Source organism: Scardinius erythrophthalmus (assembly GCF_964197995.2).
Source record: "Scardinius erythrophthalmus genome assembly, chromosome: 21".
NCBI classification, from domain to species: Eukaryota; Metazoa; Chordata; class Actinopteri; order Cypriniformes; family Leuciscidae; genus Scardinius; species Scardinius erythrophthalmus.
In genome coordinates, this window is record NC_138241.1 from 3,527,217 (window position 1) to 3,552,817 (window position 25,601).

General features: G+C 38.7%; 1 protein-coding gene across 1 annotated transcript in view; it reads left to right on the forward strand.

Annotated features, from left to right (window-relative positions):
• Positions 1-867: 867 nt before the first annotated feature.
• The window catches only part of fam83b (family with sequence similarity 83 member B), a 33,154-nt gene continuing 8,420 nt past the window's right edge, over positions 868-25,601 (forward strand). Inside the window, exons 1-3 of the mRNA XM_081350533.1 lie at positions 868-1,064; positions 5,939-6,431; positions 24,227-24,391. Of these exons, the coding sequence (XP_081206659.1) occupies positions 5,985-6,431; positions 24,227-24,391 (612 nt within the window). The 5' untranslated portion in view covers positions 868-1,064; positions 5,939-5,984. The remainder of the gene's footprint in view (positions 1,065-5,938; positions 6,432-24,226; positions 24,392-25,601) is intronic.

Genomic DNA, 25,601 nt, shown 5'->3' on the forward strand with positions numbered 1-25,601 from the left:
TTTTTTTATAAAAAAAAAAAAAAACAGGATAAAAATATGTTGTTTCACTGTGGTCTCTGTATTGCATTGTTTGTATTCTGGTCTTTTCTCTGGTGTCACATTTGATTCTTACAGCACCCTGATCCCTCAAAACAAAGCAATTATTATTTTTTTCACGGCACCACAGATTCAGAGGCACATTCAAGTTAAAACACTCAATAGCAGAACATGAAAGACTTCTGTGTCTTACATCGAGAACAGAACATGAAAACCATTCAGTTATTTTCTACAGAAATGTTCTCAAACGCAATTCTCAATCCTACAAGTGAATCATCACAATGACAAGGATGGTGAAATGTTACAAAAGAGCCTGTATGGAGATAAACCGACGAAACCACCCACATGAAAACTCCCTGTGTTTTTCTACATGAAGAACTGAAGTCGAGATATGATCATTTATGGCAAGCACATACATCCCAGAAGCTTTTTGACAGCCTCCTTGATCTTTAGAGGTCTTTTATAAAAGTCGACAATTCACAGAACATAAATAGCATCAGGATTGTGTTGATATATCAAAACATGCTTTTAAAAAATAAATGACTTGATTCATAAAACAGTTTCCTCTCAGCAAGATGCCAACATTAGAATGCTTTACCTTCCTGTACCCACTGTGAAGAAACAAGAAAGAAGTCATTGAAACATTGTACATGTCACATTTACAAAACATCTCACACTGTCAGTGAGAAGAAAATAGAGTCTGTCAGAAATAGAAACTGTCAGCCTTATCTGAGTGAACTATGAACTGAAAGGATAGAGACACGGGACGAAAGATAGAGGGGAAGAGGTGTGTCCTCGGTATGTCAGACAGGTTTACTGCCTCTGGCCAGTGAGACGCTCTTATTATTTGCATGTGAAAACTTGAGTCCCCACCCTTCACCAGGTTCTCAGCACTTAGCATGTTAAAACACATTCAGGTTTTTTTTTTTCTTTTTTTCTGTGTCTAATACTTTGGCTTGTTACATACCTCATCTGCACTGGAACAACACAGGATAAGAATGCTAAGAGACACGATGATTTCCTCTTGAGTAAGTAACTTTTTACAAATGGCATAGGTTTGAATGTCATCCTCAAGTGTTCATGAAGTAGATGCTGAATATTTTGGAGGTAGTTTGCAGACAGGTTACTTTGCTATATATCTGCTTGTATTGTTTTTGCATATTGAAAGAAACGCTTCAGTACTTAAGCACAATGCATGACGCTATTACAGACTTCTTCTTAAAAGGTATAGGATTAACTAAGGGTTCTCACAGACAAACAATCTTTTCTAAACATGGATTTTAGTTCTAGTTTTATCTTGGAATGTGCTGATGTCTTATTATTTTTTTATTTTTTTTATTGCAAATTAGTTCAATATTCAACAAGAAAAATAATATAATTTACCTATTGAAAATGATTTGCAGAGAGATGTAAAAGAAAGAAAAGAAAAACAAAAAGTAAAGAAAAAGTTATAAAAAAAATAAAATAAAGCATATTATGAAGCGCTGATGTCGTATGCTCTCTAATGCCTGGTTCAGATTACACGATTTTTTTTGTCTGTTATGATAGTCACTGTGTCAGACTACACGATTTTGACTCCTAAAAATCTTGTCATGTCGTGGACAAGAAACATGTCAGACTACACGTTGCTTTACGACCAGTCATCGCGAGCCGTCTCTCACACACACATTTACCCGCACATATATTACACACGCACTCACACACACACACACACACACACACACACATACACTCTATCTCTCTCTCGCGCGCGCGCGCACAGACACACACACACACACACACACACACACACACACACAATCTCACACACACACACACACACACACACACACTCACTCATTCGCTCGCTCGCTCACTCACTCGCGCGCGCGCACACACACACACACACACTCTCTCGCTCGCTCACTCACTCACTCTCTCGCGCACTCACTCTCGCTCACATACTCACTCACTCACTCACTCTAGAATCCGTCGTGGAGGACCGTTAAAAAATTAAACATGCTAGTCTTTTTGTCGTGATGTCGTGAAGCATCGCAGACGCGACGTAGGTTGTCGCCCACTATGACACACTATACGAGATGAAACGATCGAATCTTGCGTCACGACGCCCGTTGTCGTTTACGAATCCCCACGACACCCTACGTCAAATGGATCGTGCCAAAATCGGGCTAAAATCGTGTAATCTGAACCAGGCATTAGACGAACAAATCTTAGAAAAGTTGCCTGAAATCTCTAAATTTTTATTTATTTATTATTCTTATTATTTAGTGAAATTGTGCTTTTGCAAGTGAATGAATTTTTAAGATCTTTTGAATATAAATATGCCTGTATGCGTATAAAAATGTGAAATTGCATTTGAACGCAATCACGTATTCTTGACACAAGACTTCATTGCATCTGTTGTTAAAATGAATGAAATTTAAAGTCGAACTTTACTGTCACTATTACATGCTATTGCACACAGATCAGTTCACTTTCTAGACATTCAATATAGAAAAGAATCGAAACCCTTTTGATTGTAACAGCCAATATAATGACTCTCTTCCACACAACTCTCATAAACTGCATTGAACCATTATTTTCATTTTCATAAAAATGTGCCTGTAATCTCTCAAAATGAATTGTTTAGTGAAACTAAAATAACTTTATCAAGTTATATATAAATATACAGTATAATTGTAATATAATTCTACACCAGTGAAGATAATATTATTGCAGTAACAAGTTTCTCTCACAGAAACTTATTTAACACCCTGCATTTAGTTTTGGTTGACTAAACCTGCCTTTGTTATTTAGTCAGCATATTAATCAGAGCAGGTGGGGCTCAGATCGACTCAAGCGTTGGGCACCAACCCTATGTGATTGCTTTAGGCCTGTGGAGATCTCAGCACCTGCTGATCAAGTCAAGTCAAGTTGAATGAATTAATTATGCCTGATGGGATGAATTTGAAATATGATTAACACTGACGGATTCTGGGAAATAACATTTAATGGCATTAAGGTTTTCTAGTGTATGGTTTTCTGAATGCATGGTACAGTTTTGTTCACCTGTCCCAAATTGGTACAGTCATTCTTAAAAATAAAGGTTCTTTAATGGCATTGATGGAGTTCCATCAAGAGCCTTTAACATCCATGGAAACTTTCCATTGCGCAAAAGCTTGTTTATAGGGAAAACAAGAAAAGAAAATGAAAATGAAACAGAAAAACAACAATATAACATGACAGACAGTTTCCCAATGAATGATCTGGTCGTTTCTGAATAACTCTTAGTCACTATTAGTTAATTAGGTTATTTTTTACTCCACAATATTCTATGAAATCCTTAATGTTGGCTAATACCACATCAAAGGTCTATTGACTTGCGCATTAACAGTTTCATTAACAGTCTTAATTTGTTTCTTTGAAGGTGAAGTACATAATTTCGATGCCACTAGATTTTTTTAAAAAGCCTCATACGAACTGTAAATATATCATTATATTACAGTAGATGTTTTGCAAGTTTTTTTTAGTGACCGACTCTTAAAAGCGTGAAATGGACTCAGGATAGTAACTATAGTGAATTAAGGGTTTGGTGGTACTGGAAAATCAACTTTGTCATAACATAATTCTCCTGCAGCTCCCGAGTAATTATCAATGCCAAATGCAGCTAATGTGATTGTTTCTGAGTGTCAATGAGCAAAAAGCACCAGTTGAGCAACCATTGAGATATAACCATTGATTGATAACTTTAGGCCGTGGGCAACATTTAAAGATTTTTAACTATCTACGAACTGTCCTGCACCCAGCAAACAGAACTTACTGAGTTGGAAATTAAGGTTCTTGTTGTTTGAGAAGCCCTGACTCAGTAACAAAGAAGTGTGATGCAATAACATTAACATTTTCTCACATTTTCAGTCGAAGAAATGTTAATTACAGAGCAGCTTTCTCATTACAAGAACAGTGAGTCACTCAGTTTCATCATCAGCAGAACATGTTACATCTGGAGACCTTACTCACTGCTGTTACTCAGTGTTTTATCTTTTTAAATGTGTACTCATTAAAAAAAAAAAGTTTTACACATAATTTACAGAATAGTTCCTGACGAAAATGTTCTACTTTCTATTGCAACTTGGTGTCAGGTGGTTTAGGGAAGGGAGGATTTTACTGGACAAAAAAAAAAGAAAAAAGAAAAAAAGAAGAGGAAATGGCCTATGATATTATGGCCACATTTACATTTTATGATTCAAGTGACCCAATTCAGATTTTTTAAATCGGACCATGTAAGCAGGAAAAAAGCACATGAATTCAGAAAATCTCAGATCGGTTTCAGTCCTCATTCATATGTGGAAATAAATCTGATATGAATTGGATACGTGCATTTGCATCTGCCATGTAAGCAGACAGATCGGAAAGTCGTACGTTATTGAAAAATCGCGAATTTTTACTTCCTTTTCAGCCTAAGCTTTTCCGGGTCAGTCCGTCTATACCTTGGGTTGTTTCATCATGTATGCATTGTAAATGCAGATATCAATAGATACAGAATAAAACATTTTAAAAGATAATTGCGACTTTGTATCTCACAACTGCATGTTTACATCTCAGAATTCTGACTTCATTTCTCAGAACTGGGAGATATAAAGTCAGAATTGCGATATATATACTTGCAATTGCGAATTATAATGTCCAAGACTTTTTTCCTCAGAATTGCGAGTTTATATCTCACATTTTCCTGAGTTTATAACACTTGACTTTAAAACACGCAACTGCAACTTTATATTATACGCCATTCAGAATTCTGAGATGTAAACTCGCAACTGTGAGAAAAAAAGTCCGAAAAAGTTGCAATTAACTTTTCTATTTTTTATTCTGTGGCAGAAACAAGGATATGGGTCACTTTTAAAATATATAGTCAATAGATATACAATCAAGACCTGCAGTGTAAATGCGCCCCATGTCTTTAAAGGCACATCATATAAACAGCTCACAATTGTGACGGTATTGATGTGTGGGATCCATCATTTCACTCCAAATAAATGAGGAGAAATAACATGTTCAAACAAGCAGTCCCTGCAATGAAAAAAAAACATGAATGCCACAGAGGTGGGACAAGTGGCAGGACCTCAATCGCAAAGCTACAGTATATATTGGGTTGTATAATAAAACTTGTCTACAAGCCAGTGATGAATGTCCTTCGAGGGTCTAATTGGAGGGATTTGAACAAAAAGTGGTTCGGTGATATTTTTTTATAAGGCCAACCCGTAAGTTTGCATCACCCTGGTTCCCTTGACTAACAGTTAATAGCATTTTTCCATTGGCTTTTGGATTATAGCAGAAAACAAGCTCTGTGACCAACAAAAGTTTATGATTCTCACTCAAGGCTTCTGACAACTCTTTCAGCCTTTCTTTAAAAATTCTAGAAAGTTTGATATTGAACAGAGCATTTCACCAAATCCTCATTTAACCCAAAACCCGTTGACGATGTAACCGGAATTCAAGTCAAGTCACCTTTTTTTAGCGCTTTTTACAATACAGATTGCAAATAATGCAATAATGCAAAAAAGTTTGTTTCCAGAAGAAAATAGCATCATAGTCCAGCTTAAGTAAGTTCAGTGATGGTTAATGTTTGTTGTAAAAAATGTATTAATTTAGGAAGTGCTAAAATGCATCTCGTTTCTGGCTTTTGCCCTACAAAAGTATGTTATCCTGCAGCACTCTGTAAGTGGCTGAAACCAAAAACCTAATAATGTGCAAAGCTTGTAAAACCAGGCCTTAATAGCAAAGATGAAAAAGCTAGAAAAAATCTCCAATTTATATTGCAACAAAATATCTATGCAAGATGCAATTATACATGCACCTAGATGATTTGTTATATTATTGATGTACAGAATTGTCCCAGATGAACATGATGTGTGTTATTTCTTAGGTGGCGAAGGCTGTACGGCGTTTGAGGGATCCAAATCAACACCGTGATGGAATCCGATTTCTCGCTGCTGTCCTCCTCAAAGGGAGAGTTCAAGGCAGAAGATTTCATACAGCCGCATTACAAGGAAGCGTATCGGTTAGCCATCGACTGCCTAGTCAAAGAGGGAGAAGTTTCTTATCAAAATTTCATCAAAGAGGAAGGCATTTGCAGTTTCCTCTCAGAGGAGGAAATCAAGCATATTACACAGAGCGCGGTCCAGCCGCCCACAAGCAACCACTCAGAAGAAGTGGACTGTCCGCAGGCCGACACGTCCTCCACGGGCACATACTGGCCCACACACTCAGACACTGACCCGCCAAACCTGGAGTTAGGCTGGCCAGAAGTCCCACACCGAAGGCTTGAGACCAGCATTGACCTGCTCTTCCACCCGCCGAGGCAGAACAGCCCCACTATCAAGGAAGTGATCCGCAAACAAATACAGGATGCCAGGCAGGTAATGTTGATAAAACCGTATGCTGAAAAGGGTGTAAATAAACGCCTCTTCAAAACCAGTCCTTCAGATCAGGTGCTTTTGAGCTGCACTCAGAGTTAAGAAACACATAAGCAGGCATGGGGGGATTTATTGATCTAAGCGCATGGTTTAAAGCGCACAAGTGCACTTAAGATGATGATACTCAGGGCAACTTTTTGAGCAATGTTGCTGGGCAATGTTGCCGTCAACGGGCAACCGGATGAGACACAGGGCCCACGACCGATCTAAATTATCCAGATATAAATTTATTGCCCATTTTCAATGGGAAAGTGCCCAAGAAACAATTGCTCGGCAAGATTGCCCAGCAACATTGCTCAAAAATTTGCCCTGTGTATCATTACCTTTAGGGTGTCCAAATCCACTTTTGCTAGTTTAACAACGGGAAAAATGGTCTGCGCTCCCGGCGCATGGTCAAAAAGGGTCGTCGATCTCTATTCTCTTAATGAGTAATGGGTGTGTTTTAAGCTTTGCGTGCAATAAACCAATCAGAGTCTCGTCTCATCTCCCATTCCCTTTAAAAGCCAGTTGCGCTCGCGGCATGGCGGATTTGCTATTTACATGACAGAATTTGCAAGCGGAAAGACTGAGCGCTTCTCTAGCGAGGAAACGGATCTGCTCGTGCGCAAGGAAAAAGCAAGCAGACCATCTACTGGACAAGTCGGATTCCACCATATCTTTATGTACTAGGGCTGTCACTTTACGTTCGAAAATCGATTGCACAATCGTTCAGACCAACCAACACAAGTTTCGAAAACGAAAATGGGGAATCGATATTAACGTCTTTTCTCGGAGCGCGTCCAGCTCGTCACGATACGCCCGCAGCGAACGCACGTCACACAGCAACTGCAGGCTCTGACAAACACACATAACAGCAGATTATACTTCTGCATAATGTGTATGCCGGTATTCAGACAGTCTCATGCATACAGATACAGATTCGGGCTACGGTCAACAATCGCCTGTGCAGGCGAAATTTGTTTGACATTTCTAATCGTAAACACAGCCATGCTGAAGCCTGCGGTAAGGTTTTTCACTGATGTTATGGCAGTTCACTCTGGTTATTGTTTTTCGAGAACATTGCACTCCTGTCTGTCATTGTGCATGAAACTTCACGCCAATAAATCATCAGAAATATTGCTGACTTGTGCGCATCTCAAGCGCCCTCTTTAAGTTCGCCCTAATGCCTGTTAGTTGTCCATGGATTTGCCTATATTTGGCGTTTAAAATGGAAATGTCTTTAGACATGGAAAATCGATTTTACAATCGATTCAATGAACACTTATGTCTCAAAAATCGAACTTTTTTCACAAAAGTGACAGCCCTATTATGTACACAATAATAATCTTTTACATTTTAATCCTGTATGTGTTGTGGACCCGCCTATAGGCGCACATTACTAATGCACTCTTTAAATAACAAAAAAAAAAAAACAAAGAAAAAAACAAAACAAATAATTGGTTCAGTCTATTTCAGTTCCTCATAATAGAAACGCTCCAACAATGCACCTGAACACACATTCGTTCTCAGACCAGCAGCCCATGGGCGTACAGACAGGCACAAATGCATTTGCTATTTAAACAACGTGGTACAGGACGTGAAAATGATAACTGCGTCAGGCTGAAACTAGCAGAAAACACTTGCGCCGCGCGTATGATAGGGTCCATAGCGTAGAAATGCTCCACACCTCAGTTGTTACCTTAAAGCGCGAACTGTTCTGGGGTGCGTTTCTCTAAAGCATCGTGAGCTAAGTTGATAGTAGAGATCATTGTTGCCAATGGTTCTACTACGATCTACTTCGGCTTGCGATGCTTTTGAGAAACGCAGCCCTGGGGTGGTGTGTTTCCCAAAAGCATCGTTAGGTATGGTCCATGGTCGCAAGTTCTGTCGTTATCAGCAGTTTAACGAATCTATGTTTCCCAAAACTATAGTTTCAACAAACATTCACAAACAGCATCACACAGTTGTGTGTTTGGAGCGACAGCTCTCGACCTGCGGTTAGAAGCAGAGTTTCTTGTTTTTATGAAATGTGGACTCAATAAATCCTTATCTTGAGCCAAATAAGCAAACTGACATTCAGAACATCTGTATCTTTTATTTAGAATAAATAAACAAAACGCCAACGGTTTTGGGAAACAGTCATGACTAGCTAAGTTGATTTCTTCAGCTATGCATTTTACCATGGTATTGAAGCAGCAAGTTACGTTGTTGTATGGGAAACACACCCCTGATTGGTAACTGAAAGGTTGTGGGTTCAAGGCCCACAAGAGCTGATCCATGCCCGTAACAAAGCACTAAACCTCAGGTTGCTCCAGGGACAATGTTTCAGAAGCTGTAAGATATACATCACTATCAAAGATGGTGTAGCATGTTGAGAAAGTCACTCTTTGGAAAAATCGTTTCACTGTCACCGTGTTGAGTGTGTGATAAATAAATGAACAAATCTTTGAAAGGCTGTATATAGAGTGCACAGCCAGATGTTGGATGTCCCATTCATTTTATTTATAGAGAAATAGATTTTTAGAAATATTGTTTAAACAATATTTTGAAACTGAATTGTTTCAAGAAAGGCCTGCCATGAGCTCTGAGGAGGCTTAAGCGATCAAATATGCATCTAGAAGCCACAAGCCAGTGTTTATTTAGCTAATTCTAGTGAAGAGCTACACTACCCACAATCCTGAAGCAAAAACTGATCTCAAACAACATATATATTTGTATAAATTTGAATAGCATTTTACAGTATACCTATAATCAATCAGTGTAATGTTGCCACTTTGTGTTGTTACAATGTAGGTCCTATATGTAAATTAACAATATTTACTCATTCTCCATGTTATCTCGGCCGAGAAATTCATGTTTATCTTTCGACAGCTCCAGGGCTTTCATGAAAACTACAGTTCTCGTACCCGGTAACAATACAAGTCGACACCATTATGACCAAAAGTTTACTAAGAAGTATTTATACTAAATCAAGGCGGTGTTTGATTCTGGTAAACATATCCATAGCAGACTGCATGGCAACATGCTCAGTGCATTATGGGTGTTGAAGTTTCCCTACCTATTTGGCAAAAAGGAAGACAACAGCCTTTTTCTCTGTTCTGCTTTTTCTCTGTTTTCTCTGATCAGCACTGATCTAAAAAAAAAAAAAAAATAGTTTCACCTTTCTACTGTAGGCAGACAAGTTTTATTGAAAGCCCATTTTGCCAGCGGTGAAGTACCTCTTTAAAGTCAATAATTGTATATTGTGTCAATGTTTGTTATTTGTTTACATAATTCGTACTGCTTCATGGAGTGAGTGGTTCATTCATGTGGTTTTTCTGAAAATACTTTTTTGCTTCATGTTCAGAAACAATAAATGGTGAAAACGATCCAGTGTAGCTAACAAAGGGGGACACCACTAAATAAAAAAGCTAAATGTTACATTTTTAACCATTAGGCTGGTCATAATAATTCACGGAATATATTAGGTTAAATAGTTTATCTCAAATAAAGTCTCTTGCCATCATCTAGAGAGTGTTTTTTTTTTTTTTTTCATCTTGCTGTTTTTCTTCAGGGCCTAACAGTAACAGATCAAGGCAACATGAGCAAAGCTCTTTTAAATGCAGAGATAAAACGTACGTCTTTGATCTACACGGGAATCACCTATCATATAGACATGCTTTTTTAGCCTAGCAGACAGCTTCTACCTTGAAAGTAAAGTGAATTTTTCCCTAAAGATATGTCTTTCTAAATAAATATTGGTATGCTACATGGAAACATCAGGCTCTCGGAGTACTCTGTGGCTGAAATAAAATCAATTATTACATACATTGTTTTCTAAATTGAAAGAAAAATAATAACTTACCTTTAGTGCAATGTGCCATTATTTTCATGACAAGCATATTTATTTCATGCCGACTTTAATGCAGATTCGATTTTTTTCTAAAGAAAAGAAAGAACTGAGTATAAATAAACTACATTGACTTATCATGGTTCAATATTAGTTATTTTAATTTCTGTATTAACATGCACACATACAGAGGAGGACTGAAATAAAGTGCTGTTTTTATGGTAGCGATCATTGTAAAGATTTACGGTAATGAGCACTGAGGTTTGAATGTGATTAATTGTCATGAAAATAATGGCACAATGCAAACAAAACATAATTTCTTATTTCTTTCTTTTTTAATTTGGGTTTGATTTAAAGTCTGTATTCGAATTAGGGCTGTGTATTGCCAAGAATCTGGCGATCCGATACCTATCATGATACAGGGGTTACGATACGGTATATTGTGATTTATTGCGATAAGAAAGGGGATATTTTGAGATGTTTCTTGGTCTAATTTTAGAAAAACTATCTTAAAGAAAACACCACCATATGCATAAACACACACACACACACACACACACACACACACACACACACACACACACACAAAGCAGTTATACCCTTCACCAAGGTCTAAGCTACATCCTTGCTTCAGGCTGCAGTTTCTGATTGGCTAAGAAATAGATAAACATAGTCATTTTCCACACATATACAGATAGACTGAAGCATATCTGCAACGATTATGCGGCTGACACTCGGACACTGAAGTTAGACACGTCGTGAGCTTCCAAGTCTCAGATCTGCATTGCTGGGCACCAGCATGTCCAGAACAACAACTCAGTCAATCTCCAATAATGCCAGTGGTTCCTTAACCTGTAACCAAGAAGACTAACACACACACCAACACACAGCTTTTCCAAGGTTGGATTTGGCCAGGCTCTAACCATAAACAGGAGAGTCCTCTCAAAACATCAAGATAACAAGTTCTTTCTCTCAAGGAGAGCTACACTTTAGTCTAACTGGAAAGTAAGCCTTTAAGAAAGAAATGGTCCTTTAAACTATTGGCTTCAATGACCACTATATGTTTTAACACATTGAAGACCTTTCTCAAACACAAAACATATTCCATATATATAGTCCATAGTCCATATTTCATTTCTGGAAGCCGGGCTAAATGAGCAAGCACTGTTACTGCACTCAGAAATCAAATACAGACATTAAAGAATACATGAAAAGAACTTTTCAGTAATCACACTGGTAACTTCTACAACAAAGTTAAATCTCTAGAGAAGTCATTCTACTCATTTGATATTTAGAAGGAAAAATATTAATACCTTGATTATAATCACTCATTATATATGCATTGAAGCAGCAGTGGATTCCAACCCCCCTCCCCCCTCTCCCCCCTCTCCCCACTCTCCCCCCTCTAAAGCATCAACATCTGTTGTATAAAGTGCTGTAGAAATAAGCACACCTTCACTGGAGCGCTTGAATTGGAGAGCTATGATCACTATGATCTGATCTTGCTAATGTTTTCTCAGCACTGTCATTTTTGTTGTGGGTTTATTTTATTATTTAGAGGAAAGAGTGCAGTTCATATTTGTCTATTGAAACGCTACTCTCAGCGGCGTGGATAAATGATCTCTCAGATTCAATGCATTTCCTGAGTAGCTATTGGATTCTGTCATGGTTTATTTTGCAATCAACACTTGTCAATCTCCTTAGTGGTTTCTTCATAGTGGCAGCCAAAATGAGTCCAGACTTCGGCTGTGAACACCGCAAAAACCGAACACAAAGCCACTGACACAAATCTTGCTTGGATGTAAGCTAATAAATAAATATCGATACAGTGTTTTTGAGAATCGAAAGTATCGACAAAAATAATATCGACAATATTCACGAGTATTGATATTTTATTACACCCCTACCCTGAATATAATTTTTAATGAGTCCATAATCTTTGCATCATAATCATTTTATATAAAGAAAGCCCTGATGAGACCAGCATTGTTGTCTGTCAGAGAATTGAACCTCTCATGAGAATTGAACCTCTCCTGTCTGTTCTTCAAGAATCCCTCATAATCACAGAAGAGACTGTAGATTGGTTTCCTGTAAATCACAGCTTTAGAAACCAGCCCCACACGTGTTGAACTCTTGGCTAATGATGTGATAAGGTCACGTAGGCTACATCACTTTCTCCCTCAGGCATCAGTCATGTACAAATAGTCTTTCGACAGCAACAGTGGCTGCTAAACCGTGCTGTACCAACACAGAGCAAACAATGAAGTTGTGCAATATGCAATGCTGAAATGATTGCTCCCTTTGCAGTTGATGACACAGGAGTGCCAGAAACATCTAGGTGTGTCCATGAGAAGCCAGCTTTACCACAAAAAAAGAAAAAAGAAAAAAAAGAAACATTTTGTTATGCAAAGAAAGCTCTGCTATGGGGTGTGGAGCTCATTAGTTGTGAGTGAGAATGCATTGTGTTCCATCTGAGCAATGCAGTATTTTTTGTGTTTTGATTATGAGAGATGATTAAAGCTGTCTAAGAGCTTCTGTTGAACATGGCACACTGAGGGACTGAGATAGATGTGATTGAGTACAATATCGTCAGCATGGGATCTTATCAATACATCGCTGACCAACCTTTATGATCGACAAGAAATGACAAACAAGGAAGTGATCATTTCATCTACATAAGTGTAACGTAGGCCAGTAAGAGCTGTGCGTGTAAACCTCACTCCCCTGGTCTCACACACTGGAGACCGGTTTGCAGAGGTTGACAAAGTACACAACTTCCTTACTTGAGTGAAAGTACAGATACTACTGGTCAAACATTACTCCGTTACAAGTAAAAGCTGTAAAGACCAATTTTTACTTAAGTAAAAGCACAGAAGTACTTGTTTTTAAAAGTACTTAAGTATCAAAAGTAAATGTCAATGCATTGTTTTATTATTGTTGCATTGTTGTTGTGTGTAATACATACAGTACCTTATGCTTCTAAATCTATGCCTGCCTTACCTCATATCAATATCACATTTATTTCCAGTAGTGGGATTGAATGTGAGATTGAATAAGTCACTCAATAACGTCCACAATGGTTTCGGACACCCAAATGGCTGTTCCCTCAAATATTGCCCTATTTAAAGTTTTTTGGCTTTTAGTATGAATATGTTCCTTACTGTTATCTATAAGCTATAGTGTGCACCAAAACAATGACAAAATTCGCATTTAGAAGACCAAACCCAACATTGAAAATAAAAATCAGGTTGATGTCAGAGTCCAACGCCGGATTGACATTAATCTCCAACGTTGGACAGACGTTGTATTGTGGTTGAAAACGAAAATCGTGTTGAAGTCAGAAACCAACATCAGTCGGTTTCATTTCCAACCAAAATCATCCCCTGACTGACATTACTACTTTCTACTCAAGGATCTTGACAGAATTGTAGTGGAGTAAAAAGTACGGTATTTGTCTTTTAAGTGTAGTGAAGTAAAAAGTTTCCAGAAAAAAATAATACTCAAGTAAAGTACAGATACTCAAAAAGTGTACTGAAGTACAGAACCCAAGTAAATGTACTTTGTTACTGTCCACCTCTGCCGGTTTGAATCCCTTATTTGTTGTTAATGTTCATTTCAACATTTACTAATACATTATGAAAAAATAAAAAGTTGTAAGGGAGGGATAATCCATGTGCATTAAACTATTTTCCACCAATAAAATAATAGAGGCTCTATAAAAGGATTTCTGTTGGTATAACTTAAATTTGTTGCATTTGTACGAAATTAAATGGTCTAAAAAATCTTAGCATATTAAGTATCACTTTTCAACATATCATTTCCAGTGCAGGGCCAGACCCAATAGGCGATCTCTTGGGAGACATGGATGTATCAAACCAATTTCAGTGTGTCAAATGAACTGCCTCGTGTGGTCCTGGCGCTCTGATTACATGAATTCTCTAGAGTAATAAAACACTTGACGGATGTATACAGTATCTTCTCAGGGTGTGTTTGGGGAGGGTTTTCTCATCTAGGATGCCAAATGATATCAATTGATATACTAGCCTCTGCCAAGCCAAGATTCAAGTAAACTAAACAAGTGGTTTTATCATAGAATGTAACATGCAACCGAATATACCAGCAGCACATCAGCATTGTGTTCAGTGAAGCTCCCAGGAGTTTTACTAACTTCTTCAGTAAAAGAGTGCAAACAGGTGTTTGAAATTACATTTTCTTGGAAGCTTCCTAAATCACTGTAATTGCCATAATGCATGTGTACTTGTATTTCCAAGTGCTGTGTTGTGTACACTTTACTTGTACGTGTGTTTTCAGATTAAGGCATTTTAAAAGCAGTAGTCATATTATAGCTTTGATTGTGCCTGGTAGTAATGATGCCCTTTTTGTATTTCAATGCCTCATGAATAAGTAAATTAGAAAGGCTAAACGGCTCCTTCGGGATGAGAGGAGACCCATTGAATAAGAATGTATGAGCCATACTGTAAATGAAAAGTACATGTAGAAAAACACATGGGTTATTATAATGTCTAAGTAAACAGGATATCCTTTGGATAGTTTGAAAATGAGCAAAATTCAGGCCTTGCTTCATTTCAGCCATGCGCAATTCTAAAACTCCATGCAGTTTCTTGGGGAGGAATCAGAGTGAAATAGCCTTACTACATCTGTCGATTTCAGCAAATCTGAAGAAAGATCACATTATTACAGATTTCGGGAAGCTGCGATGAAAATCAGGGGATCCCAAGACAAAAATTCACATGCTACTCCTCCCCGGCTTCTCCCGCTGTTTGCTCCGCTCTGGTTCCTGTGGTCTTCCTAGCCTGGCTCCGCCCTCCTACGTACTTACGCTTAATTTTCATTTTCCTTCAGTACTCCGTCTGGGTTTGAGGTATATTCGTGGGTTTTCTCCGGCCAACTTTTTTACTATTTTTACCGGTCCAATCAGCAAACAGAGGGAGTGGCTGAGAACGATGACGTTGAGGTCATGCGCTAGTTTGAGTTGTAGGGTTACGTCACGACCAGACGTTAGCGATGGTAACATTAGCCCAGAGTGGCTCTGGGCAGATCCAATAGTTTTAAACTTCAACAGAATACCAGCCTTCAAGGAAGTTAACGCTTGTCAATGGAGAGTGACCAGACTCTCTGTACAAATGAAATGTATGAGATTCTGGTAGGACCAGGCTATGGTCTTCCCTCATTGCCCTGTGTTCTCCACCTCAATACCCCTACTGCCCTCATCTGTTGGGCTTTGTTTATTTTGTTATAAGGCACATAGTCGCTTCTGCTTGATTTGGTGGAAATGTAAGGGATTTCTGAGTTTGGATTTGCTTTTGTCTTGTGTATCTTGTTGTGTTCATTTCGTATTGGTTTTGCACGAGTTCTAGTTCTGTTTCCTGGGTCTGTTTTGCTTTCTATGGTTTCTTGTTAATTGTTTTGTCACGCGCACCTGTTGTTCATTTCTTTAATTGGTTTTGTTTGTATTTAAAGTCACTATGAAATCGGATTTTTTTGGCTAATATGTTCTCCTTAGCTAGTGTGTTCCAAACAATGACAAAATGCACATTTAGAAAAGGGAAACGCACAGTCTCTCACTTCCGTCATCAATGATTTTGATTACGTCACCCTGCACTTCAACTTCTCATCAAATTTTCTGTCCAATCAAAAGCTTTCTAGAATCTGAAGAGTCCCTGTGCAAAAGGTCATGTTCAAGCTAGATTTATTACATCATAATAGTTGTACAGCGTTCTGTTCGAGTGTTGCATCTGCAGAGTTGGAGTGGATTAATCCTTGAAGTCTAGTGAGTTAGGAGAAACTAACGCGAGTTTTGATACAGCAATGGAAAGAAGGTAGAAATGTGGTACGCATTATTGTAAATAATCGAGTCAAGGTGGATTAAGGTCATGACGCGGTAGCTTGGGCATAGAGTGCTCAGGTTGTTCAGATTGAGATATGTATCTTATGAGATATATGAGATAATAACTATATATTTTGAACCAAAGTCTAATTCTATTAAGTTGTTTGTTTATCCATTGAGAAATTGTGAATAATGAGTTCATTCTGCATTGCCTAATCAACACATTGAGTGATGCAACAAAAAATGCAACAACAGGTAGAATACAATATACATCCAGTGTCTCAAATTAAGACACAAACACTATCTTAAAAAGATGGGTTTTTAACTGTTTCTTAAAACTACTTAATGTTGGGGCATTCCTAACAGTTAAAGGAAGTGCATTCCACAACCAAGGGGCTGCCACAGAGAAGGCTCTTTCACCCATAGTTTTAGTCTGCAAGAAGACTGTTTAAGGAGAAAAGAGTTGGCGGAGCGGAGAGATCGAGAGGGCATATATAGTGTCATTAAATCACATATATATGATGTGCAGTTCCTTGTACAGCTTTATGTTAAAATAAGAGTTTTAAAATCAATGCGGGCATGGACTGGAAGCCAATACAGACCTAAGCAGGCCAGAGATATGCTGACGAGGAGTATGTGTACGAACACGTGCAGCTGAGTTCTGTATGTGTTGCAGGCGCTTAATAGACTTTGCAGGTAGGCCAAGATAAAAGGCATTACAATAATCAGCCTTAGAGGTAACGAGTGCATGGACAAGCCTTTCTGAATCAGGTAATGAAATAAAAGGTCTAATCATGGCAATATTCCTGAGATGAAAAAAAATGCAGATTTTGAAATGCTCTTGATATGTGCTTCGAGTGTCAAGTGAGAGTCTAACACCAAGATTGCGAACTTGAGATGATGGGAATACTACATTATTTTCAAGGTGTAAACTGAAAGTTCTACCAGTACAGGCAGCTTCAGGGGTTCCAACTAAAAGGACCTCTGACTTTGTACCATCCAATTTAAGAAAATTGTGGTACATCCATAATTTAATTTCCTGCAGACAGTCAGAGAGTGTTGCCGAGATACCTGTGATATTAGTTTTCGTGCTAATATAAATTTGGGTATCATCAGCATAAAAGTGGAACCCCAATCCATGCTTTCTAATAATCTGCCCTAAAGGAAGCATGTAAATATTAAAAAGTATTGGGCCAAGGACAGACCCCAGAGGAACACCATGACATACCTGTCTGACGTTAAATTTATTGTTTTCTAAAACAACAAACTGGGTAATTTAAACCACTGCAACACCGTACCGGAAATACCAAGCCAAGTCACGAGTCTCTCAATCAGTATAGAGTGACACACCGTGTCAAAGGCTGCACTCAAATATAACAGCACCAAGAAAGTAAAGGCACCAGAGTCAGCAGAGACAAGGAGATAGTTCATAACTCTGACCAAGGCAGTCTCAGTACTATGTCCTGATCGAAACCCAGATTGAAAAGGTTCTAAAAGCTCGTTCAAGGACAAGTGAGAATGAAGTTGTGACACGACAACACATTCCAAAAACCTTCGCCAAAAAAGGAAGATTAGCTATAGGCCTGTAGTTAGACCGATCAGACCGATTCTTCACGTCATGACGTCACATACATCAACAACATATGAAGCAGCCTCTATGAAAGACACTAGCACGCATTTCACACGTGAATCATGACAGAGTCGACGAAGAAAATGAAGAAAGCGCGGTCAGAAGAGTCAAGGAAAAGAAAACGAGAAACTGAATACTGTGGTATTTACGACAGTAATGTTAAATACAAGTACTCCACAGCGACTCTAGGGGTTGCTGTTTGACAAAAACGGAAACTGCATAGTATGCCTTTAAAATACAGATGACAGCAAATAGCAATCTAATCCACAATTATGTCCAAATAAGATCCAAGGCGTTATGATGAAGCGAAGATCCAGACACTCTGCTACACTGGACACGGTTAGATCCAATCCAAAGTATCCAGGTAAAATCCAAAGCGTTATAATAAAACTGAACTTGTGACACGCTGATGTCCAGAAACATGGAGAGCACAAGGGAGTGAGAAATCCAGGCACACCACTAGAGTACACAGGCACAGCAAAGAGTGTTGTCCAATCCCAGTCCATGAATTTAGAAGCACGGCCAACTAACAAGGAATCCAACAATAAAGTATAGTAGTAAATAAACAATAGAAAATTAAAAATATAGAGTGAAGAAGTGGCAGCAAAACGTGCCAGCATTCTCTCCATTGGAATTGATGCGTGAAATAAGTGTAAATATGCTTTCCATTGGAAGAATGAAGTCTGGTTTGTCGTAAGTGTCACGTGAAACTCTGCAGCTTCGGTCCAGAGACACGACACACAGAGCGGATCATGTGATCGAGTCAGTGCAGAACAGATAACGTATCAGACCCGTTTGGGTTCTGCACAGAATGCTGTATTTTAAAGTGATATGGAGGAGATTAGGAGGAGAAATGGTTCGAGATTAGGAGGAAAATGCAGCTTTAACGAACTCAATGGCTCTGGCTGAACTGTGATATAAACAAAACGCTATTGGCTATTTTTTAAAAGGTGAGGAGCTGTTCGAAATGCCCCGCCCTGTCTTCCTGTTTCAGTGGAAATTACGTCAACACATGAATAATGCTGCGTGTTACAAGGCACTCCACTTGGACTTTAAGCTCTGTATTTCTTTCTATAGAAATAGGTCTGTATTTCTTTCTACAGTTGTAATAGTTTTTTTTTTAACCCCCATTGCAAAATTTACAGACTTTCAGCTTTTTGCAATGAACAAATCAAACAAAAGTAATTGAAATAGCTCATCACAACAAATGTTTCAAGTGGTTTCCCCAAATTCAACTGAAAATGCAACTTTTAATGACTTCTGCCATCTCATAATTATTCAACCCCTTAACGGCAAACATCTCTAGTACTTATTAGAACAGCCTTTTAGTGTTCTGACCTGCTGCAAACGAGATGTATAACCACACAGCAGCTTCTGGCAGCGTTTCTGAGGAATCTCAGCCCATTCCTCATGAGCAATGGCCTCCAGTTCAGTAATATTCTTGGGTTTGCGTGATGCAACCGGCGTCTTCAAATCCCACCAGAGATTTTCTATGGGGTTCAAGTCAGGTGACTATGATTCAACTGTAGAATCCTCCAGAACTTCTTCTGAAACCAAGCCTTGGTGGAATTTGAGGTATGCTTAAGATCATTTTCCTGTTGGAAGGTCCAACAACGCCCAATCTTCAGCATCCTCACTGACAGCATGATGCTTTCTCCTAGGTTTCCTGATACTTCAGTAAATCCATCTGCTCTTCCACACACTGCCGGTTTCCAGTGCTAGAGGATGTAAAGCAGCCGCAGAGCATCACAAGCCCCACCATGCTGAACTGTAGACAGTGTTCTTTTCAGCATATGCTTCAATCTTCTTCCTCCAGTATACCACTGATCCATATGACCTAAAAATTCCAGTTCTGTTTATCACTCCACAGAACAGAATCCCAAAACTTCTGTGGCTTATTTAAATGATTTTGAGTGCTTTTCTTGTGCTTTTGGCTCAGTTGTGGTGTTCATCTTGGAGTTTTAGCATGGCAACCGCATGCATTTTGTACGCACCTTTCTGTGCAAGCTGAAACCTCAGTGCCGGTTGTCACCAAGACAACCTTGCTTCAGGTCTTTTACAGTCACTCTAGGTTTTTCTTAATGTGGTTGCAGATGTTGATAGCTACCTTTTTCTGCCCTGTCCGGGTAGTGTAACCACTGTTCCTTTAACTTTGAACTTGATAACTATATGTCCATCGGTGTCTCTAGGAACATTTAGTGCCTTCGCTATCTTTTTGTATCCTGTTTCTTGTTTATGCTCATCTGATTCTGATCAGGGGGTTGAATAATTTTGATTACAACTGTAACTGCTGTGAATATATCCTGCTCATGTCGTCTTGTTTTCAACCATGCTGACAATATTTGAATATATCAATGTTTGTTTTGCTACCTTGTAGCATATGTGTCCACACTTTATATTAACTACTTACATCATACACTAATTGTTAGGTTCAGTGATCTTATTGTGTTGATGTTGTATTGAAAAATAATTGTGCTGCTATTGAGCTGGATACAGGTATGGTTAGGACAGGTTTGCTGGTTTGGGTAGGTTTAAGGGTAGGTTATATTATAAGGGAAGGTCAACAGTCTAGTTATAGATGTATTTACAAATGAATTACAGCTGTAATTACATGTAGGTGTTTTTTAAATATTAGCACAATGTACAAACATGTACAGTTTGTACCTAATAAGTGCACTGTATCAGATGATTAATTTAAACGTTTGTTCATTCGGTTACAGTTTAACTATATATTTAAGTACTGAGTAATATTAACAACATACTTACTATAGGGTTAGGATTAGGGTTGGGTTTAGGTTACATGTAGTAATAAAGTACAAAATGAAATGAAGGTTGGAAGGATCTAGATGCAGCAGCTACTTTTAATTAGAAATAAACTCAAATCTTTACAAAAACATTCAAGAACATGAACAAAACAACCAACATAGTAATGGCAATAGCAGGAAACTAGACAGGACTAAACACAGGGCTTTAATACGCAGCAAACAGAGGAACTAATGAGACTATTTAACGGGACACTGAACAGAACAATCACAATCAGTAACCAAGGAGACAGACAAGCAGGGGATGGAGGAAGACTGAACTCTTGAACAAACTGACAGCAAAACATAAAAACAAACTCAGCATGTGACAAAGATAAAGTGTTACTATACATAGCAGTTAAAGACAAAATAAAGAAGGACTGCATGTGTATTGTTATACAGTAATAAGAATCTAATGAGAATGAACAGAGTACAATTCTTAAAGCATTTTAATTTCTTTTTATCAACTGTGTTATTCTCTTGTGTTTTAAGTTTCATTTTCAAGGACTTTTAGTTTGTTATTCATCATTTCATTTACATTTATATTTAATCATTTAGCAGACGCTTTTATCCAAAGCGACTCACAAATGAACAATAGAAGCAGTTAAACTAACAATAGGACAACAAAATGTAAGTGCTATGACCAGTCCCAGTTTAATCTAACGCAGTATATGTAAAAAATTATCATCATTAAAATTTTTATTTTTGATATATTGTAGAATAGAATAGAAGAGAAAGTGTTAGTATTAATTGATCAAGTGTTGCCGAAAAAGATGCGTCTTCAGCCGTTTCTTGAAAACGGCAACGGAATCATCAGTTCGGGTTGAGTTTAGGTAAAAGGGAGCAGAGCCAGTGGTCGTTCTGTATTTCCTTTGTTTCCTTTCTGTCATAGAAACTCATTGTCTCATTGATTATTACACACCTGTTCCTCATTTGTTCAGTAGTTATCTGTGTATCAGGGGCGTTTCCTCCAAAGAGGCAAGGGAAGCAGTGCCTCCTCAAAAAATTGGATGAGAAAATAAACGTGACATTAAATAGTGTATAAATCACTGTTTTTTCTAAAGTAACACGGTCCAACAGCGACACCAGCGGTTAAAGTTGCAGAGGGACGCAAAATAAAGTTTTAACAGACCGCTGGGTTTGATGGGGTAATTGAGAACGAATGGGGGAAAGTCACTTGAAATGCCTCCATCGTGCTATGGTTGGATATGATTGGTTATGATTGGATATGATTGGTTATGGGTGGATATGATTGGTTCATGCGATAAATCCGCCTCTTGTTTTCGTGCGCGTTTTCGAATCATTCTGAATGAACAAAATGATGGTGTTTAATGGGAAGACTTATTAAAAAGTAACTAAACAACTCAGCCACTGAGAAATCACCACTTTATGTCACATCAAAATCAAACTTGATATGGACTTGATGACTGTGGGGTGTTTTTAGTGAGTGATCTGCTTGGTGAAATTAAAGGTACATTTTCGTCTGTGATGGTGTTTACCGAGCTTGAAAACTGAAGAAAATAAGTTGACTATTAAAAAGAATAGCTGAACCTCAATGTAAAAATTCTTAAACTAACTTGATGAGATTTATACTTGGTTTTAATCAATAGAACATTAATTACTTAATGTAAAAATACAAAATAGAATTTATTTGTTTTCTCTTTTTTTATGTGATGTTTATTTAAAGGGACACTTCACCCATTTGCATTAAGCTTTGCATTGTTAGAAACCCAGTCATACTATTGAATGGTCGTGCAACACTCTCTCATTTTCCCCTGAGATGGGAGAAATCTGTTATTTACCTCTTACACTTCCTCCTACAATGACGCAAAAATCGTCATTTTGCGTCATTGTAGGAGGAAGTGTTAGAGGGGGGGATTTCTGTTAAGACTACAGACACTAGTTTCTCATCTTTCCCAGGGTGGGGCGCGCTCACGCTACAGACCTATCACAGATCAGTGGGTGGGACTTTACTCTCTGAAACTGAAAGCAATATCCTCCATCTTGTTTGTAGCTAAGCTAACAGGCGCTGTGGAGACAGATGTAAAGTTATGACAATAGCGGAGGAGAGTGCTCAATATGATATAGAAGAAGAGGATTTCGGAAGTCTGATGCTTGAATCAGGTGTTTGTGGCTACCTTTACAAGCCGCATTATAGCGAAGAGCAGCCGAGGCAGAAGACCTGCCTGCCGCGGACGAGGAGCCCGGACTGGCTCGAGTTAGGGCGGACCGGTGGCGCCGGTGATCTCACAATGCAGCTACGAACCGCTACGAACACAGAGATAGAGTCCGTCTGCGGCAAAGAATTTCAACGATGACAATTTCTCCTGGACGAAATCTCTGAATCAGACGAGGACACGGACGTTTGTGTTGAGAACTATCCAAGTTTCGCACCGCATATGTTCTGACTGAACATCCAGGTACCATGCAATAATTCACCTTTTCGAAAGAAATACAAACGAGGAGTAATGCATTATATGAGTTCGCCAACTAACTAGACATTTTGTGTGAATGTGAAATGAATTTCAAGCTCTGGTAGTAGCTAGCCTTGTAGACGGAAGAGTGATTTCTCTTATAGGCAGATATGCGCTTTCTGGATTAGTGGGAGTGGCTTGCGGAGCTGTGCAATGTGGTGCATTGTGGGAGTTGTTGTCTTTCATACAAATGCGTTCTGAAGTTATTTTTTGTCTTTTCTCGTTCACGAAGGCACCAAATTCAAAAATTATTTTACATTTCGACTACATATATGACCCACTTTAAATAAAAAACAATGTTCAAATGGGTGAAATGACCCTTTAAGCAGGAAGGTGTGACAACATTCAGTGTAACTGGGAGATGAATTTACATTTAATTAATAAAAAGGACTTTGTCTCATTTCAGAAACCCACCGCACACCACTGCATAAATCCCATCAGTAATGCCATCAGTTCTGTCAGCTCATTGTCTGGTGTTGTCTGTGCTCTTTTACATTGCCTTCTTTTGTTTGGATTATCTTCATGTTGGATTATGCTCCTTAGTTTTGTAAATAAAGACTATCTTCATCTTCAGTCAATTGAAGTCAACATGTTATTGCGAGATTCACCCAAGCAGCCTACAGTTGATGCTAATGATGAACTATTGCTTTATTTGAAATGCAAAATTGTAAAATGTCACAGTCAGACTGGGATCAAGATTATGTATTGTATGACATTATTATTCAGTCTCATCAAATTCTGTAGAAATTCTCAATTTAATCATTTGTTCTACAGGGTGTGGTGAGATACAGCTTATGCTAAGACTCGCTGGCCTTTAGCTTTAACAGAACATCTTCAACCTGTCAAGGCTTGAATCCTGGAATGCTGGTCTTCCTGAAACACAAATGTCTAAATCTTTTAATAATACAAAGCGAATAGTCTTCTCCCCGGACTTCTCACTGTTTAATATTAGGCACAGTGCCCAAGAATATGCAAATCCCCTGTCAGGTTCATTAAAGCCACCTCTCAAGTTATTGAAATCAACCTAGATTTGTTTGACTACGCAGAGAAACGAAGGGTGCCGTTTTAATAACACAAAGCTGACACCTCTGCTTCTTCAGCTCTGTCAGCTATCGAATGCCCAGAAATCCTCGGAGACTGATGTTTCTATTATGCTTTCCTTTTTATGTCTATACAGGTCATAGCAATCGCAATGGATGTTTTCACCGATGTGGACATCTTTAAAGAAGTGGTAGATGCCTCAGTCAGGGGTGTTCCTGTTTACATTCTCCTCGACCATAATCACTTCAAAAGCTTCCTCGCTATGATAGAAAAACAAGACATCCAACTCCAAAAACTCAGGGTAAGTGTCCATATTCTGCTGTATATTAATGCACAGGTCACATGCTGCATTCAAGTCGGGTCAAGTCAGAATCAAAATGCCCCCCATCCCAAGGAAAAATGCATGGTTACACTTTATTTCGATAGTCCACTTTAGACATTCTACTAACTGTGTAACTGTGTCACTTAATTCTCATTATACTACTATTAGTAGACTGTAGGGTTAGTAGAATAAGTTGACATGTATTTGCAAAGTTACTTATAGTCAGAAGAATGTCTGTTGAGGAGCATCAAAATAAAGGGCCCTATCTTAACGATCTGAAACGCAAGTATCAAGCGTGAAACACAAGTAACTTTGTGGGCGGGTCTCGGCGCTGTTGCTATTATACCGGCGGGATAAATGACTCTTGCGCCCGACGCAAATCTAGAATGGGTTGGTCTGAAGTAGCTTCATTATTCATAGGTGTGGTTTGGGCGTAACGTGAAAAAAAACAATCAGAGCGACATCTCACATTCCCTTTAAGAGCAGGCGCGCTTGTTCCATGGCGGATTGCTATTATAATGGCGGATTTGCCAGATGCACACCAGGAGCGGTTCACAGCCAAGGAGACCGACGTTCTCGTCAGGGCCGTAAAACACAGAGAAGTGACATTGGGGATGGAGAAACCCACCCAAATTAGCTTCGGTTAAACAGGCGTATAATAATTTGGGTAAATGTGTAAGCTAGATTTATGCCTATTTTTTCACATCTTCATGGACACTACAATGATTTCCCTCGTGTGTTAATATTTTTCCTTGTAATAATGTATGATTTGCAAAAATGTGAAGTGCTGTATCTGTGTGTAGATGAGAGAAGCAAATTGTATGCGTGTTGTGCAAACGCTACATTATGGCCAAGCATGCGCCCTTAAAATAGCATCTGAACGCGCCACTGAAAACGCACCACTGACTTTAGACAAGGTTTTTCCTGGTCAGTGGCGGAATTGTTTTCTGGAACTGCAAAATAGCACCAGGGAACGTTTGTGCCGGAACACGCCTCCTCTTTTCGCTGAACCGCCCCCGGGAGCGCAAGTTCATTCCCTAATTTATCGACGTGCGTCTGTGGAGGGGAAAAGTCCGCTGTGCGTCGGGTGCAAAATAGGAATGATACATGCGTCGGTGTACAAAGTCAATTGCGCTGGGTGCAAGATAGGGCCCAAAGTGTTAGCAGATATTAAGCAGACAGTCTACTA